This window comes from Amphiprion ocellaris, chromosome 11 (assembly GCF_022539595.1).
Source record: "Amphiprion ocellaris isolate individual 3 ecotype Okinawa chromosome 11, ASM2253959v1, whole genome shotgun sequence".
Taxonomy (NCBI): domain Eukaryota; kingdom Metazoa; phylum Chordata; class Actinopteri; family Pomacentridae; genus Amphiprion; species Amphiprion ocellaris.
In genome coordinates this window covers 18,963,195-18,983,341 of record NC_072776.1, presented here as the reverse complement: position 1 = coordinate 18,983,341, position 20,147 = coordinate 18,963,195, and the positions used below count along the sequence as shown (strand labels likewise).

General features: G+C 40.0%; 1 protein-coding gene across 1 annotated transcript; it reads left to right on the top strand.

Annotated features, from left to right (window-relative positions):
• The first annotated feature begins 68 nt into the window (after positions 1–68).
• On the top strand, positions 69–20,147 carry LOC111579324 (lactase/phlorizin hydrolase-like). The gene is made up of 34 exons (XM_055015411.1): positions 69–700; positions 1,369–1,433; positions 1,656–1,739; positions 1,879–1,972; positions 2,246–2,324; positions 2,428–3,112; positions 3,188–3,836; positions 3,934–5,484; positions 5,715–5,983; positions 6,131–6,421; positions 6,818–7,016; positions 7,419–7,609; positions 7,770–7,876; positions 8,031–8,162; positions 8,383–8,606; positions 8,814–9,044; positions 9,260–9,530; positions 10,678–10,682; positions 11,546–11,610; positions 11,833–11,916; positions 12,027–12,120; positions 12,394–12,472; positions 12,576–13,260; positions 13,350–13,998; positions 14,095–15,645; positions 15,877–16,145; positions 16,293–16,583; positions 16,983–17,181; positions 17,566–17,756; positions 17,917–18,023; positions 18,176–18,307; positions 18,528–18,751; positions 18,959–19,189; positions 19,405–20,147. The coding sequence occupies exons 1-34, from the start codon at positions 79–81 to the stop codon at positions 19,671–19,673; spliced, it is 10,869 nt and encodes a 3,622-aa protein (XP_054871386.1). The 5' UTR covers positions 69–78; the 3' UTR covers positions 19,674–20,147.

Sequence of the window (20,147 nt, the reverse complement as noted above, 5' to 3'; positions counted from 1 at the left end):
TGAAACTATGGTCTGACTATAAGTTCAAGGTCATAAACAGGACAACTATAAAAGGTTACCCATGCAGGCACTCATTCAATGGACAATATGTCTCTCTTGAGGAAGATTCTTCCTCTGTGTCTGATAGCTGTATATGGCTGCTTGAGTCAGAAACATGACCATCAACTTGAGGCCATGTTTCTTGCAGGCCCCATGACCAACAAACAGGTGACGGGCCTCAATGGAGAAACATCTGACAAGGCATTGCTGGACACCTTTGACTGCAGTCATCCCATACCTCCTGATTCTACAAAGTACTTTGAGTACCTCCAGAGCCGAGGGGTGACTCACTTCAAGGTACCGCTGTCATGGACTCAGCTCCTTCCTTCAGGCCTCCCCAGCCAGCCCCAACAGGCTGTGGTTAACTGCTACCAGACCCTGATGAAGCAGCTGCACCAGGTGGGACTTGAGCCTCTGGTCATCCTTCATGGATCCACTGTACCAGACTCTCTGAGATCAAGGTATGGAGGCTGGGAGAGCAAGAAGCTGGTACAGATGTTTCAGCAGTATGCAGAGTTTGTTTTTGTACAGTTTGGAGACCTGGCAAAGACTTGGATGACACTGAGCAGCTTGGATGAGCTGAACAATGCTGACCTGCAAAACGCTCTTCATGCACATGCCAGTGTCTACCGCCGCTACCACCAACTGTTTCCAGAGAGAGGTAGGAAATCAAGATTAGATTTTATTCTGATGTGCATATATTTATCTGTTTACAGTGTGATTTCATTCAAGCTTTGCAGTCCATCAAAGTTTTGAAATCATGTTTCAGTAGTTTTGCGGTAGCATCAGATTTACACATTACACACGTACACAAAGTCAGATTGACTTTTGTGTGTATTACATCACAAGTGTTCACAATGGGGACCCACTGGATTCATCCAGCGGGATTTCAGAGGTTCATTGCCAGCTTCAGTTACTAAATTTCAATTAGAAAAACAAAGACATTTATTGCTGGTGATACATTGACAACAGGAATTCTTGTCCTAAACATACAAATAAGAGATACAGTCCTCTCAGTCTTTTTACATTATGTATTAAAATACCTATTTACAATGTAATCCCCATGACTGTATTTGCACATATACCTTAGCTTGTAATCACATTTCACAAGAGTTGCTCTTTTTAATCTTCTTTTATTGTCTACTTTTATTAGATTCACCTTAATTATGGATGTGTTCTATGAAATAACAGTTTCCAATAACTATTAACCACATGTCCCAAAGGTCATGATAACAGAGATTAAATAATGCAGGAGGGAGGAAAATGTAACCTCTCAGTTTGATGTGGGAGGGAAATGGTAAATTAATAACTGAATCAAACTTTGTGCAGATGGACAAGTATCAGTTGGGACAAAGGCCAGTAAAATTCCAGACATCTGTGACACCCAACTGCTGGTAAGACCCTACAGTCACATAAAACAAAACATATTGTTTAAAGAGTAAAAGTAAGAATTGTGCTCATGAGCAGTACAGCAATAAGTTTGTATGACTATGTCAAGATAATTTCTAAAATACAGTATGTAGCTGTTAAAGGAACATGTAAAGTTAATTTTGTTTAGGAAAAGCAACATGTATTCCATGTTCAGCTACACTCCCATTTCTGCACTTGTGTTTCAGACATATTTAGATTTCCTGTCCATTAAAGTTCAGTATGACTGCGCCGCTGGACAACACTTGGCCAAGGAGCTACAAAGCGTGATGGTATGTCGCAGGTTGTTTCAAAAATATACTTTCAATTAATCAGCTATAATTTCTATGACTCAGTTTCAGACAGAGCAGGTAAACCTACTCTGTCTGATTCTGGGGATGTTGTAACATGAATGTTTATGTTTTCTTGCAGGGAAAGTGTGGAGACACACCCATAGTAATTTATGAGCTGAATACTAACAACTGTTCTCCTCATGAGTTTGTGTTGGATACCAAACTCTTTAAAGGTAATAAGAAGTCGCGACTTCAACATTACAAAACTGTTGAAAAGCAAAATGTACAGGTGATCAATATTTTGATTTGCTCTCCTGTAAAAACATACAACTAATTCTTGTAAGTGATATTTGGCAGTCACACTCAGAAATGTACTTAATACCTTGACAAGACTACATTTGCGTACAACTGTGTCATGTTAATCATCTCAGATTCAATTATTCTGATGTAATATTAAAACAATGAAAGAAACATGCAGAATGACTCTTTTGATTATACTTTTACAGAAGTGAGTAATAGAGGCCAAACTGTTGTTGGAATTGACATGGTGAATATGTTACATCTAGCTGACTCTCCTCCAAAAAGGTATTTTCTATTGTCATGGCCCTAAATATATGCATAAATCCATAAATATCTCCAACTAACTTTATTTTCTTGTTCCTTTGATTGTCACACAATAACATCAAAGAGATGCTTTGGACAACAGAAACAATCTACTGACATCATCGTGTTCAACGACTTACTGCAACACTTGGAACCATTTTGCCACCATGTCCTCATCTGTAAGAGACACCTTCCTGAAGGAATCCTTCCCCCCTGGTTTCCAGTGGGCCACCTCCACTGAGTCCTTCAAGGTTGAAGGAGGCTGGAAAGCAGATGGGAAGGGAGAAACCATTTGGGACCGTTTTGGTCATGAACATCAAGCCTTTGAAAATCAGACAGTTGATTTAGCATGTGACAGTTACAACAAGGTGGACTACGATGTCTACATCCTGCGAGGTCTTCAAGTCAACACCTACCAGTTCTCCATCTCCTGGGCCCGTATTTTCCCCTCAGGCCACCGAGGAAGCCTATCAGAGAAAGGGGCTCTCTATTATGACAAGCTGATCAATGCTCTCATTGAATCTGGCATACAACCTGTTGTCACTCTCTATCATTGGGATCTACCCCAGGCACTCCAAGATGCTGGTGGATGGACCAACCCATCCATTGTTGAAGCTTTCAAGGACTATGCAGACTTCTGTTTCTCCAGGTTTGGAGACAGGGTCAAGACCTGGAACACATTCAGCAGTCCCTGGGTGGTGAGCCATGCTGGGTATGGCACTGGTGAGCATGCCCCTGGAATAAAGGACTATGTGGTTTCTTCCTATCAGGTAAGAGAAATGCTATTATAGAAGAATTTTTTTTCATTGTTGTTCTGGTGCATTGACCATATTTTGTCTTTTTAGGTCACCCACAATATGCTCAAGTCCCATGCTGAAGCCTGGCATGTCTACAATGACAATTACAGGAAGACACAAGGAAGGAAAGTGGGCATTGCACTGAACTCTGACTGGGCTGAACCCAAAAACCCCGCTCTACCTGAAGACGTAGCAGCTGCAGATCGCTACCTGCAGTTCATGCTGGGCTGGTTTGCACACCCTATATTTGTAGATGGAGATTATCCTGCAGAACTCAAAACTCAGATTGAACTGAAAAGAAATAAGTGTCCCAGCTCGGAGCCTGCAAGACTTCCAGTTTTTACTCCCTCAGAGAGCAAGAGGATACTTGGAACTGCTGACTTTTTTGGACTGAACCACTATACTTCCCGGTTGGTCAGTAACATTGATGGTGGCTGCACTCCTGGTCCTCAGGGAGTGGGTGACTTCCAGGAAAGTGTGGACCCATCATGGTCTTCCACAGCTTCTGACTGGGTCTTTTCTGCTCCTTCAGGACTGAGAATGCTTCTAAGATACATTTCCAAAGAGTACTTGAATGTTGTCAATGTGCCCATCTACATAACTGGGAATGGGATGCCAACAGAGTACAGTGGGGACACTCTCAATGACACCAGCAGAATCGAGTACATGCGGAGTTACATCAATGAGGCCTTGAAAGGTTAGTGTCTGAGATTTTTCAGATAGAAAAACCATTCATTAAACATAGTTGGGATAAACCTCCATCTTTAATGTGCTGTTTTGTGTTCATTTTGTAGCAATACTCACTGATGGAGTGAATGTGCAGCGGTTCACAGTGCAGTCACTCATGGATGGATTTGAGGGAAAACAAGGCTACAGTGAAAGATTTGGTCTTCACTATGTTGACTTTGAAAATCCTGAGAGACCGAGAACCCCAAAGCAGTCTGCATATTTCTATTCACAAGTTATTGAGCAAAATGGTTTTGCTGTGAGCAAAGGTGATGTTTATGAAGGGGTGAAGATGCAACTCCCTCACCGTGCACCAGCTTTACCACCATCAGAGGTTCCATCTAAATCAAAGGTTGTCTGGGAGAAATTCTCACACCAGTCAAAATTCGACAGACACATGTACCACTATGGCACATTCCCACAAGACTTCAGTTGGGGAGTTTCATCTTCAGCTTACCAGATTGAAGGAGGCTGGGATGCTGATGGAAAGGGGCCCAGTATCTGGGATGTGTACACTCATACACCTGGCACTATGCCTGCTGATGCAACTGGAGATGTAGCCTGTGACAGTTACAACAGACTAGATGAAGACCTCTACATGCTGAGAGCTCTGAGGGTGAAGTCATATAGATTCTCTTTGTCTTGGTCCAGGATCTTTCCTGATGGTACTCGTTCCTCCCTGAACCAGAAAGGTGTTGACTATTACAATAGACTCATTAATGGCCTGTTGGCAAATAAAATCACTCCCATGGTGACAATTTACCATTGGGACCTCCCTCAAGCTTTGCAAGACCGCGGTGGCTGGGAGAATGTAGACATGATTGACATTTTCAATGACTATTGTGACTTCTGCTTTGCCACATTTGGTGACAGAGTGAAACTGTGGATGACCATCAACCAGCCTCACTCAATTGCATGGTTAGGATATGGGCTTGGAACGATCCCACCGAGCATTAAGAATCCAGGAATTTCACCATACATAGTTGCACACAACCTGATCAAAGCTCACGCCAAGGCTTACCATACATATGATGACAAGTATCGCACATCCCAAGGAGGTTTAGTATCCATTGCCCTCAACGCAGATTGGATTGAACCTAAAGATGTCAATGTTCCCCGTGATGTGGAATCTGCTGACCGTGCACTGCAGTTCCAACTGGGTTGGTTTGCACATCCCATTTTCAAGAATGGTGACTATCCTGATGCGATGAAGTGGCAAGTTTCAGCCAAAAGTGAACTCCAGGCTCTCTCAGAGTCAAGACTCCCTTCCTTCACTGAAGAGGAAAAGAACTACATCAAGGGAACTGCTGACATGTTTTGTATAAATCATTACACTACAAAGGTAGTAACATTTGCTACAGGAAAGCTTTCCCCTTATTCATATGATGAAGACAGGGACGTGTTAGAAACAGAGGAACCTGATTCACCAACTACGGCCTACGCAGGACAAAGAGCTGTGGCATGGGGCTTGAGAAGACTCCTCAACTGGATCAAGGAGGAGTATGGAAATCCACAGATTTATGTTACCGAGAATGGCATGCCTTCACCATATCCTATCACACTTGATGACATAGAGAGAGTATTTTACTACAAAACCTATGTTGATGAGGCTTTAAAGGGTGAGTTACATCATGTTCATTAAATTATAATCTACATGCTGAAGTCAAACTTTGGTTGGCACGTCAACTAGTTCTCTTAAATAATATACCCATTACATATACACATGCAGTACCCCTCACGTTTTGACCATTATGTGTAATTTCATGTCATAGTATTCTAGTAGAGGCTATATATCTACAGAGGTCCATTTTTATTGCTAATTAAGTTATTTCCCTCCTATAATACGCAGCTCAAAATCTTGACGGTGTAAACGTGAAGGGATACATGGCAACATCTCTCATGGATTCTTTTGACTGGATGAATTCATACAACTTTTTGTTTGGATTGCACCATGTTGACTTCAATAACCCAAACCGGCCAAGGACAGCCAAGTTCTCAGCTCTCTCTTATTGCCAGGTCATAAAGGACAATGGTTTCCCAGTAACAGAAGATGAGACGCCACTTTATGCAGATTTCCCGAAAGATTTTGCCTGGAGCACTGCAAGTGCTGCTTTCCAGGTAGGCAATATCATCCCAAATCTGTTTCAGAAGTGGCAGAAAGAACTTCATACTGCTATGGCACATTGGAGTGGAGTACAGCTGGGGTGGGATGCAGAGGGTGTTTACCATGGCTGCTTTTTTAATACTGCTTTTCTTACATTTCAGATTGAAGGTGGTTGGAGAGCCGATGGAAAAGGATTTAATATCTGGGATGAGTTTTCCCACACTCCTGGGCGAGTGGCCAATGGCGATAATGGCGATGTTGCTTGCAATAGTTACAACAAGCTTGACGAGGATATCGAGGTGCTGAAGAAGTTGAAAGTGACCCACTATCGCTTCTCTGTGTCCTGGCCCAGAGTGCTTCCTGACGGCACTAATAAGAACATTAATGAAGCTGGACTCAACTACTACCACAGATTACTGGATGCTTTGAAAGCTGCAAATATTCAGCCCCAGGTACACACTGTTGTTAGTATGAATTCAACTGATACAGTGGACATTGAAAACATGCCTGATCAGAATGGGCTGATTGCTTTCCCTCCAGTATTGCTGCTTACAGCTTTCTTGAAATCATTGACAACACACTCATATAAATTATTTAAAAATGGACTACAGTTGGTCAATTAAAACATTACCGTTAAAGCTCAGATTAGTTGGTAGCTCCTTAGGTAAAATCAGCATCAAAGAGAGAGGAGATTAATCCCAGACTACAGGTCATTTTCAACCACATGAACGTAAAGGCTGTGAGGGCTCCTTTTCTTAGCAGCAGTTTCTTTCAGAAAAAAAGTGATCTGTTAAAAGTGTATCAAAGTTTTGACTGTAACATGCATTTTTCTCTTATCCTTTTATCAGGTTACACTGTACCACTGGGATCTTCCGTTAGAGCTTCAGAAAATAGGAGGCTGGGAGAATGAAATCATTGTCCAAAGATTCAGAGAATATGCAGATGTTTTATTCAGCAGACTTGGAAGTAAAGTAAAGATCTGGATCACCCTCAACGAACCCTGGATTGTAGCCCTCCTTGGATATGGATATGGTAGTTTTGCTCCAGGTAACCAAGCAACTTTTTGTTCTTTTGATGCTCTCTGCTTTGACCAATTTTAATCACTAACCGTGAAGAAAAGCTGTAAATATATCCGGTGGAACTTAATACAAGTACACAAAGTGAAGGCAAATCAGGATTTTCTGTACAACATTTTATGTTTATGTGACAAGATATTTTGAAATTATTCAGTCTAAAAAATGTGATCTCTAACATTAGAAAAATCCAACTACTTTCATTATGTCATATATTTTATTGCTGATTAATGCATACAGCAAGATATTTGAAGCTAGAAATAAGAGAGTAATTGCTGTAAATGTGCATGAAAGAACAGGTTTTAACTTCTATATCACACCTGAAACAATATAAACATAAGTTAAATGTGGTATGCCCTAATTTGAAATGTTTCAGGGGTCACTGGGAAGCACTACATTGCAGCTCACAACCTAATCAAGGCCCATGCTGAGGCCTGGCATCTCTACAATGACAAGTATCGAGCAACGCAAGGTGGTATCATCTCCATTACTCTCAATTCTGATTGGGCAATGCCAAGGAACCCATATAAGCAGCAGGATGTAGATGCAGCCAAGCGCTACTTGGAGGTAATAAAACACAGATGTCAACAGTAGAACTGGATCTGCCACTTTTTACTGTGTTCTTTCACCTTTAACGTTTACTTGATGTTTTTAAGAGTCAGGATGTCAACTGGTTTTCGCTGAATTTGTCTTCAACTAATCACATAACATGGACATTTTTCTGCAGTTCTTCCTTGGCTGGTATGCCCATCCCATCTTCAAAGGCGATTATCCCGAAATAATGAGAACAACCATTCGTGAAAGAAGCCTCGCTGCAGGCCTCCCTCAATCGCGGTAATTGAAAACTAGTACAGGGTGTACCACGACAATGGCTAGACGTGTGAGGTTGAAGCCTTAATCAATATGAACCCTTTCATCATCTGGTTAAGTAAACTGAAGTCATTTCCTGGATAAGTTTTGGAAAAAAAAACCCTGTTTCTTAATTTAGGCTTCCGGAGTTTACCCCTGAGGAAATCCAAAGGATCAATGGGACTCATGATTTCTTTGGCTTAAACCATTACACCAGTGTTCTTGCATTCCATATTGATGTAGGAGATTCACAGGACTATGATTCTGACAGGTAATAAAAAGTGACTCTGAGGTAACATTTGATTCCTGTTTTCTTTGTACCGCAAAATACCTGAGTAGAAGATGTGTCAGAATGTTTAGCTTCCTGTTTCAATAATACATTTATGGATATGTACCTGGAAATGTTTATTTTTGTACTGGACAGCAATAGACTCAAGCCAGAGTTACAAGCTATACTGATCCTGAGCTTTGATGTCCAATCCCATATTTAGGGGTACTGCAACAATGAGCGACCGCACCTGGCTTGAAACTGGTTCCGCCTGGTTGAGGATCACTCCATTTGGATTTAGGAAACTTCTCGAATATATTAAGGATGAGTATGGAAACCCACAAATCTATGTCACAGAGAATGGAGTCTCAGAAAAAGGAGCAGTGGACTTGAATGATGTCCACAGAAAGTACTACTACGAGAATTACATTAACCAGGGCCTGAAAGGTACAGTAGTCAATATAGAATGAGGAGTGGACATATTTATTGGAATTTTACTGCTTAGATTCTTTTCATCCCTTGTATTTCAAATGAATGGTTTGTGTAAGAGAAAGACCAACAACAAATAATTATCCAAATTCACTGAGCCAGTTTGAATGTTTTTGATTTATACTGTGTACTTGCATGTTAAATATATTCCTGTTGTCGTCTCAGCCCGTGTTCTGGATGGAGCTGATCTGAGAGGCTACACAGCCTGGTCATTAATGGACAACTTTGAGTGGGCCGAAGGCTATGCTGAGCGATTTGGACTTTTCTTTGTGAACCGCTCAGACCCTGCTCTGCCTCGCATCCCTAAAATGTCAGCATCTTACTATACCGCCATCATCAACTGCAATGGCTTCAAAGATCCGGCCCTTGGACCCCATGAGTGTTTGAACCCTGAAGGTAACATAATAACTAAGAGAACATATTTAAAACATATGCAATAACTGTCATATTTAGGAAGTAAAACTTGCTCAATGTTTCAATTCTGGGCAGTGCAGTGTGCAGAACATATACCAGTTTTAAATCGAGCCTGGATTTAGTCTGTGTGTTAAATATTCACCTAACAGGAGCAAATGATGACATTTTAGTTGATTCTTGTCCCGCTCTCACAACAGCTACACCTGCAGCTTCAGCTACAGCCGCAACTCCCTCGCATACAACTACAGCAGAGGCCCCTGTAAAGACAACCATGTCTGGTTATCCTATGGACAAAGTGGACTTCTTGGGTCGGCAGCTTTCAGCTGATGATGCTGAAGTGTCACTTTATGTCCTGTTCGGATTTCTCCTTGTAAGTCTCCTTGGGATCATAGGTGTTGTGTATGGGCTCGTGATAACAAGAAAGAAGTTGAAGAGATCATCTCAGGAATTATATAAGATGAACAGAATGTAAGGAAAGCTTAGGAAGAAAGTCAAAACCAGCCAAAATTCTGTCAGGCTTTTTTTTTTCATATTTAATGCAACAATGTAGAAGAGCTGTGTTTAACATTTTGAGTCAAATGGCCTCTACATTAGTCAGAGCTCAAAATGTCACAAAATGTGCTATCTAATTTATTATGAAGCTGGTTGGTGGAAATGTCGTTGCAGATTATATTTAATACATGTTTATTTAATAGGTAATGATAAATTGCATGTCTAACATGGCTTTAATGATTATAATTTAAACATAATCTGATACAGGAACTTAACACACCTTAATTCATATTTATTTACAGTTGTTACTCTATTATGTGCTTTTGTCTCTATGGGCAGAAATATGTGAAAAATGTAAAATAAAAGAAAAATATAATTTAACATATTTTGAACTGCTATGTAACAAATTAAAACTGTATCCCAATAAACTTGAAACTAACAGTTTGAAATTGAATTCTGTTGCACTAAAATTGTATTTGATCGTCACTGAACATTCACCTCTATACATTCAATTTTCACAATTTTATCTTGAAATTCAGATTCACATTCTGTGCTTAGTAAATCTTTGGATCCATGACATGATCCATGATCCATGTCACGCCTTCTTTGTCAAAGTCATGTGATCAATGCTGCTTCAGCATTCAATAATATTTTAGCAATATTTTCTTTAGAAAAATAAACATTTTGATTATAGTGTTTTCACGTTTGTCAATGTCAATGGATGACCTCTGGATGGCGCCAGTAAATTATTTTCCAAGGAGACACCAACTTTGACTCTGTGGTTAAAACATGTTGCAGTTTCACAGTTACTTTTTTTGTGATCAACTGTTTATTGATTTTTTGCAGACAACAATTAAGACAAATGCAAAAAGAAAAGAAAAACAAAACATTGATAGGGTTAGCATAATAAATTGCTGCCCTTGTTCTCTTTGTTTTCACCCCTTTTACTCCCTTCCTCCCACCCTACTTCCCGGTCAGCATATTAAATTCACAAAATTGCTCAAAGAACAAAACACACACAAAAACAAATGTCACTCATACATCATTCATCCACTCACTCATTCTACCCGATATATTAATATTTAACTGACATAAGATTAGGCTAAATACGTGTATCAAATAGAGAAGGTATGTCAAGAAAACAAATATGAGATCAATGAAGCATGTTGTGTTCAATTTGAGCACTACAGTCTCCTGAATTTTTCATCCATACATTTTACTATTTTACTTGCATTTTGACAAAAATATGTGCTGAGTTTGAGTAACATAATTAGAAAATGTTCTTAATCTGTTCTAACCTCATGTTTTATTGACAGAGTAGTGTTTATAATGTCCCTATGCTGTCTGATGTGCATATATTTATCTGTTTATAGTATGACTTCATTCAAGCTTTGCAGTCCATCAAAGTTTTCAAATCATGTTTCAGTAGTTTTGCGGTAGCATCAGATTTACACATTACACACATGTATACAAAGTCAGACTGACTTTTGTGTGTATTACATCACAAATGTTTACAATGGGGACCCACTGGATTCATCCAGCAGGATTTCAGAGGTTCATTGCCAGGTTCAGTTACTAAATTTCAATTAGAAAAACAACGACATTTATTGCTGGTGATACATGGGCAACAGGAATTCTTGTGTGTCCTAAACATACAAATAAGAGATAAAATCTTCTCAGCTTTTTTTCATTATATATTAAAATACCTATTTACAATGTAATCCCCATGACTGTATTTCCACATGTACTTTAGCTTGTAATCACATTTCACAAGAGTTGTTTTTTTCATGTTCTGTTGTTGTCTACTTTTATTAGATGCACCTGAATTATGGATGTGTTCTATAAAATGATAGTTTTCAATAACTATTAACCACATGTCCCAAAGGTCATGATAACAGAGATTAAATAATGCAGGAGGGAGGAAAATGTAACCTGTCAGTTTGTTGTGGGAGGGAAATGGTAAATTAATAACTGAATCAAACTTTGTGCAGATGGACAAGTATCAGTTGGGACAAAGGCCAGTAAAATTCCAGACATCTGTAATACCCAACTGCTGGTAAGATCCTACAGTCACATAAAACAAAACATACAGTTTAAAGAGTAAAAGTAAGAATTGTGCTCATGAGCAGTACAGCAATAAGACTGTATGACTATGTCAAGATAATTTCTAAAATACAGTATGTAGCTGTTAAAGGAACATGTGAAGTTAATTTTGTTTGGGAAAAGCAACATGTATTCCATGTTCAGCTACATTTCCATTTCTGTACCTGTGTTTCAGACATATTTAGATTTCCTGTCCATTAAAGTTAAATATGACTGCGCCACTGGACAACACTTGGCCAAGGAGCTCCAAAGCGTGATGGTATGTCACAGGTTATTTCAAAATATAGTTTCCATTAATCGACTACATGGTAAACCTACTCTGTCTGATTCTGGGGATGTTGTAACATGAATGTTTATGTTTTCTTGCAGGGAAAGTGTGGAGACACACCCATAGTAATTTATGAGCTGAATACTATCAACTGTTCTCCTCATGAGTTTGTGTTGGATACCAAACTCTTTAAAGGTAATAAGAAGTCACGACTTCAATATTACAAAACTGTTGAAAAGCAAAATGTACAGGTGATCAATATTTTGATTTGCTCTCCTGTAAAAACATACAACTAATTCTTGTAAGTGATATTTGGCAGTCACACTCAGAAATGTACTTAATACCTTGACAAGGCTACATTTGTGTACAACTGTGTCATGTTAAGCATCTCAGATTCAATTATTCTGATGTAATTTTACAACAATGAAAGAAACATGCAGAATGACTCTTTTGATTCTACTTTTACAGAAGTGAGTAATAGAGGCCAAACTATTGTTGGAATTGACATGGTGAATATGTTACATCTAGCTGACTCTCCTCCAAAAAGGTATTTTCTATTGTCATGGCCCTAAATATATGCATAAATCAATAAGTATCCCCAGCTAACTTTATTTTCTTGTTCCTTTGACTGTCATGCAATAACATCAAAGAGATGCCTTGGACAACAGAAACAATCTACTGACATCATCGTGTTCAACGACTTACTGCAAAACTTGGAACCATTTTGCCACCATGTCCTCATCTGTAAGAGACGCCTTCCTGAAGGAATCCTTCCCCCCTGGTTTCCAGTGGGCCACCTCCACTGAGTCCTTCAAGGTTGAAGGAGGCTGGAAAGCAGATGGGAAGGGAGAAACCATTTGGGACCGTTTTAGTCATGAGCATCAAGCCTTTGAAAATCAGACAGTTGATTTAGCATGTGACAGTTACAACAAGGTGGACTATGATGTCTACATCCTGCGAGGTCTTCAAGTCAACACCTATCAGTTCTCCATCTCCTGGGCCCGTACTTTCCCCTCAGGCCACCGAGGAAGCCTATCAGAGAAAGGGGCTCTCTATTATGACAAGCTGATCGATGCTCTCATTGAATCTGGCATACAACCTGTTGTCACTCTCTATCATTGGGATCTGCCCCAGGCACTCCAAGATGCTGGTGGATGGACCAACCCATCCATTGTTGAAGCTTTCAAGGACTATGCAGACTTCTGTTTCTCCAGGTTTGGAGACAGGGTCAAGACCTGGAACACATTCAGCAGTCCCTGGGTGGTGAGCCATGCTGGGTATGGCACTGGTGAGCACGCCCCTGGAATAAAGGATTATGTGGTTTCTTCCTATCAGGTAAGAGAATTGCTATTACAAAATATATAGAATGATTTTTTCTTTTTTCATTGTTGTTCTGGTGCATTGACCATATTTTGTCTTTTCAGGTCACCCACAATATGCTCAAGTCCCATGCTGAAGCCTGGCATGTCTACAATGACAATTACAGGAAGACACAAGGAGGGAAAGTGGGCATTGCGCTGAACTCTGACTGGGCTGAACCCAAAAACCCCGCTATACCTGAAGACGTAGCAGCTGCAGATCGCTACCTGCAGTTCATGCTGGGCTGGTTTGCACACCCTATATTTGTAGATGGAGATTATCCTGCAGAACTCAAAACTCAGATTGAACTGAAAAGAAATAAGTGTCCCAGCTCTGAGCCTGCAAGACTTCCAGTTTTTACTCCCTCAGAGAGCAAGAGGATACTTGGAACTGCTGACTTTTTTGGACTGAACCACTATACTTCCCGGTTGGTCAGCAACATTGATGGTGGCTGCACTCCTGGTCCTCAGGGAGTGGGTGACTTCCAGGAAAGTGTGGACCCATCATGGTCTTCCACAGCTTCTAACTGGATCTTTTCTTCACCTTCGGGACTGAGAATGCTTCTGAACTACATTTCCAAGCAGTACTTGAATGTTGTTAATGTGCCCATCTACATAACTGGGAATGGGATGCCAACAGAGTACGGTGGGGACACTTTCAATGACACCAGCAGAATCGAGTACATGAGGGGTTACATCAATGAGGCCTTGAAAGGTTAGTGTCTGAGATTTCTCAAATAGAAAACCATTTATTAAACCTAGTTGGGATAAACCTCCATCTTTAATGTGCTGTTTTGTGTCCATTTTGTAGCAATACTCACTGATGGAGTGAATGTGCAGCGGTTCACAGTGCAGTCACTCATGGATGGATTTGAGGGAAAACAAGGCTACAGTGAAAGATTTGGTCTTCACTATGTCGACTTTGAAAATCCTGAGAGACCGAGAACCCCAAAGCAGTCTGCATATTTCTATTCACAAGTTATTGAGCAAAACGGTTTTGCTTTGAGCAAAGGTGATGTTTATGAAGGGGTGAAGATGCAACTCCCTCACCGTGCACCAGCTTTACCACCATCAGAGGTTCCATCTAAATCAAAGGTCATCTGGGAGAAATTCTCACACCAGTCAAAATTCGACAGACACATGTACCACTATGGCACATTCCCCCAAGACTTCAGTTGGGGAGTTTCATCTTCAGCTTACCAGATTGAAGGAGGCTGGGATGCTGATGGAAAGGGGCCCAGTATCTGGGATGTGTATACTCATACACCTGGCACTATGCCTGCTGATGCAACTGGAGATGTAGCCTGTGACAGTTACAACAGACTTGATGAAGACCTCTACATGCTGAGAGCTCTGAGGGTGAAGTCATATAGATTCTCTTTGTCCTGGTCCAGGATCTTTCCTGATGGTACTCGTTCATCCCTGAACCAGAAAGGTGTTGACTATTACAATAGACTCATTAATGGCCTGTTGGCAAATAAAATCACTCCCATGGTGACAATTTACCATTGGGACCTCCCTCAAGCTTTGCAAGACCGCGGTGGCTGGGAGAATGTAGACATGATTGACATTTTCAATGACTATTGTGACTTCTGCTTTGCCACCTTTGGTGACAGAGTGAAACTGTGGATGACCATCAACCAGCCTCACTCAATTGCATGGTTAGGATATGGGCTTGGAACGATCCCACCAAGCATTAAGAATCCAGGAATTTCACCATACATAGTTGCACACAACCTGATCAAAGCTCACGCCAAGGCTTATCATACATATGATGACAAGTATCGTGTATCCCAAGGAGGTCTAGTATCCATTGCTCTCAATGCAGATTGGATTGAACCTAAAGATGCCAATTTTCCACGTGATGTGGAATCTGCTGACCGTGCACTGCAATTCCAACTGGGTTGGTTTGCACATCCTATTTTTAAGAATGGTGACTATCCTGATGCGATGAAGTGGCAAGTTTCAGCCAAAAGTGAACTCCAAGACCTCTCAGAGTCAAGACTACCTTCCTTCACTGAAGAGGAAAAGAACTACATCAAGGGAACTGCTGACATGTTCTGTATAAACCATTACACTACAAAGGTAGTAACATTTGCTACAGGAAAGCTTTCCCCTTATTCATATGGTGAAGACAGGGACGTGTTAGAAACAGAGGAACCTGATTCACCAACTACGGCCTACGCAGGACAACGAGCTGTGGCATGGGGCTTGAGAAGACTCCTCAACTGGATCAAGGAGGAGTATGGAAATCCACAGATTTATGTTACCGAGAATGGCATGCCTTCACCATATCCTATCACACTTGATGACATAGAGAGAGTATTTTACTACAAAACCTATGTTGATGAGGCTTTAAAGGGTGAGTTACATCATGTTCATTAAATTATAATCTACATGCTGAAGCTAAACTCTGGTTGGCACAGTCAACTAGTTCTCTTAAATAATATACCGATTAGATATACACATGCAGTACCTCTTACTTTTTGATCATTATGTGTAATTACATAGTATAACACACTAGTATAGGCTATATATCTACAAATGTCCATTTTTATTACTAATGACGTTATTTCTCTCCTATAACATGCAGCTCAAAATCTTGACGGTGTAAACGTGAAAGGATACATGGCAACATCTCTCATGGATTCTTTTGACTGGATGAATTCATACAACTTTTTGTTTGGATTGCACCATGTTGACTTCAATAACCCAAACCGGCCGAGGACAGCCAAGTTCTCAGCTCTCTCTTATTGCCAGGTCATAAAGGACAATGGTTTCCCAGTAACAGAAGATGAGACGCCACTTTATGCAGATTTCCCTAAAGATTTTGCCTGGAGCACTGCAAGTGCCGCTTTCCAGGTAGGCAATATCATCCCAAATCTGTTTCAAGAGTGGCAGAAAGAACTTCATACTGCTATGGCACATTGGAGTGGAGGAGAGCTGGGGTGGGATGCAGAGAGTGTTTACTATAGCTGCTTTTTTAATACTGCTTTTCTTACATTTCAGATTGAAGGTGGTTGGAGAGCTGATGGAAAGGGATTTAATATCTGGGATGAGTTTTCCCACACTCCTGGGAGAGTGGCCAATGGCGATAATGGCGATGTTGCTTGCAATAGTTACAACAAGCTTGACGAGGATATTGAGGTGCTGAAGAAGTTGAAAGTGACCCACTATCGCTTCTCTGTATCCTGGCCCAGAGTGCTTCCTGACGGCACTAATAAGAACATTAATGAAGCTGGACTCAACTACTACCACAGATTACTGGATGCTTTGAAAGCTGCAAATATTCAGCCCCAGGTACACACCATGTTGTTAGTATGAATTCAACTGATGCAGTGGACATTGAAAACATGCCTGATCAGAATGGGCTGATTGCTTTCCCTCCAGTATTGCTGCTTACAGCTTTCTTGAAATCATTGACAACACACTCATATAAATTATTTAAAAACTGACTACAGTTGGTCAATTAAAACATTTCTGTTAAAGCTCAAATTAGCTGGTAGCTCCTTAGGTAAAATCAGCATCACAGAGAGAGGAGATTAATTCCAGACTACAGGTCATTTTCAAATACATGAACGTAAAGGCTGTGAGGGCTCCTTTTCTTAGCAGCAGTTTCTTTCAGAAAAAAAAATTATCTGTTAAAAGTGTATCAAAGTTTTGACTGTAGCATGCATTTTTCTCTTGTTCTTTTATCAGGTTACACTGTACCACTGGGATCTTCCATTAGAGCTTCAGAAAATAGGAGGCTGGGAGAATGAAATCATTGTCCAAAGATTCAGAGAATATGCAGATGTTTTATTCAGCAGACTTGGAAGTAAAGTAAAGATCTGGATCACCCTCAATGAACCCTGGATTGTAGCCCTCCTTGGATATGGATATGGTAGTTTTGCTCCAGGTAACCAAGCAACTTTTTGTCCTTTTGATGCTCTCTGCTTTGACCAATATATGTATATATATATATATATATATATATATATATATATATATATATATATATATATATATATATATATATATATATATATATATATATATATATATTTAAAAAAAAATTGTTCTGTCTAAAAAATGTGATCTCTAACATTAGAAAAATCCAACTACTTTCATTATGTCATATATTTTATTGCTGATTAATGCATACAGCAAGATATTTGAAGCTAGAAATAAGAGAGTAATTGCTGTAAATGTGCATGAAAGAACAGGTTTTAACTTTTATATCACACCTGAAACAATACAAACATAATTTAAATGTGGTATGCCCTAATTTGAAATGTTTCAGGGGTCACTGGGAAGCACTACATTGCAGCTCACAACCTAATCAAGGCCCATGCTGAGGCCTGGCATCTCTACAATGACAAGTATCGAGCAACGCAAGGTGGTATCATCTCCATTACTCTCAATTCTGACTGGGCAATGCCAAGGAACCCATATAAGCAGCAGGATGTGGATGCAGCCAAGCGCTACTTGGAGGTAATAAAACACAGATGTCAACAGCAGAACTGGATCTGCCACTTTTTACTGTGTTCTTTCACCTTTACTGTTTACTTGATGTTTTTAAGAGTCAGGATGTCAACTGGTTTTCGCTGAATTTGTCTTCAACTAATCACATAACATGGACATTTTTCTGCAGTTCTTCCTTGGCTGGTATGCCCATCCCATCTTCAAAGGCGATTATCCCGAAATAATGAGAACAACCATTCGTGAAAGAAGCCTCGCTGCAGGCCTCCCTCAATCACGGTAAATGAAAACTAGTACAGGGTGTACCACGACAATGGCTAGACGTGTGAGGTTGAAGCCTTAATCAATATGAACCCTTTCATCATCTGGTTAAGTAAACTGAAGTTATTTCCTGGATAAGTTTTGGAAAAAAAAACTGTTTCTTAATTTAGGCTTCCGGAGTTTACCCCTGAGGAAATCCAAAGGATCAATGGGACTCATGATTTCTTTGGCTTAAACCATTACACCAGTGTTCTTGCATTCCATATTGATGTAGGAGATTCACAGGACTATGATTCTGACAGGTAATAAAAAGTGACTCTGAGGTAACATTTGATTCCTGTTTTCTTTGTACCGCAAAATACCTGAGTAGAAGATGTGTCAGAATGTTTAGCTTCCTGTTTCAATAATACATTTATGGATATGTACCTGGAAATGTTTATTTTTGTACTGGACAGCAATAGACTCAAGCCAGAGTTACAAGCTATACTGATCCTGAGCTGTGATGTCCAATCCCATATTTAGGGGTACTGCAACAATGAGCGACCGCACCTGGCTTGAAACTGGTTCCGCCTGGTTGAGGATCACTCCATTTGGATTTAGGAAACTTCTTGAATATATTAAGGATGAGTATGGAAACCCACAAATCTATGTCACAGAGAATGGCGTCTCAGAAAAAGGAGCAGTGGACTTGAATGATGTCCACAGAAAGTACTACTACGAGAACTACATTAACCAGGGCCTGAAAGGTACAGTAGTCAATATAGAATGAGGAGTGGACACATTTATTCAAATTTTACTGCTTAGATTCTTTTCATCCCTTGTATTTCAAATGAATGGTTTGTGTAAAAGAAAGACCAACAACAAATAATTATCCAAATTCACTGAGCCAGTTTGAATGTTTTTGATTTATACTGTGTACTTGCATGCTAAATATATTCCTGTTGTCGTCTCAGCCCGTGTTCTGGATGGAGCTGATCTGAGAGGCTACACAGCCTGGTCGTTAATGGACAACTTTGAGTGGGCCGAAGGCTACGCTGAGCGATTTGGACTTTTCTTTGTGAACCGCTCAGACCCTGCTCTGCCTCGCATCCCTAAAATGTCAGCATCTTACTATACCGCCATCATCAACTGCAATGGGTTCAAAGATCCGGCCCTCAGACCCCATGAGTGTTTGAACCCTGAAGGTAACATAATAACTAAGCGAACATATTTAAAACATATGCAATAACTGTCATATTTAGGAAGTAAAACTTGCTCAAGGTTTCAATTCTGGGCAGTGCAGTGTGCAGAACATATACCAGTTTTAAACCGAGCCTGGATTTAGTCTGTGTGTTAAATATTCACCTAACAGGAGCAAATGATGACATTTTAGTTGATTCTTGTCCCGCTCTCACAACAGCTACACCTTCAGCTACAGCCACAACTCCCTCGCCTGCAACTACAGCAGAGGCCCCTGTAAAGACAACTATGTCTGGTTATCCTCTGGACAAAGTGGACTTCTTGGGTCGGCAGCTTTCAGCTGATGATGCTGAAGTGTCACTTTATGTCCTGTTTGGATTTCTCCTTGTAAGTCTCCTTGGGATCATAGGTGTTGTGTATGTGCTCGTGATAACAAGAAAGAAGTTGAAGAGATCATCTCAGGAATTATATAAGATGAACAGAATGTAAGGAAAGCTTAGGAAGAAAGTCAAAACCAGCCAAAATTCTGTCAGGCTTTTTTTTTTTCATATTTAATGCAACAATGTAGAAGAGCTGTGTTTAACATTTTGAGTCAAATGGCTTCTACATTAGTCAGAGCTCAAAATGTCACAAAATGTGCTATCTAATTTATTATGAAGCTGGTTGGTGGAAATGTCGTTGTAGATTATATTTAATACATGTTTATTTAATAGGTAATGATAAATTGCATGTCTAACATGGCTTTAATGATTATAATTTAAACATAATCTGATACAGGAACTTAACACACCTTAATTCATATTTATTTACAGTTGTTACTCTATTATGTGCTTTTGTCTCTATGGGCAGAAATATGTGAAAAATGTAAAATAAAAGAAAAATATAATTTAACATATTTTGAACTGCTATGTATCAAATTAAAACTGTATCCCAATAAACTTGAAACTAACAGTTGAAATTGAA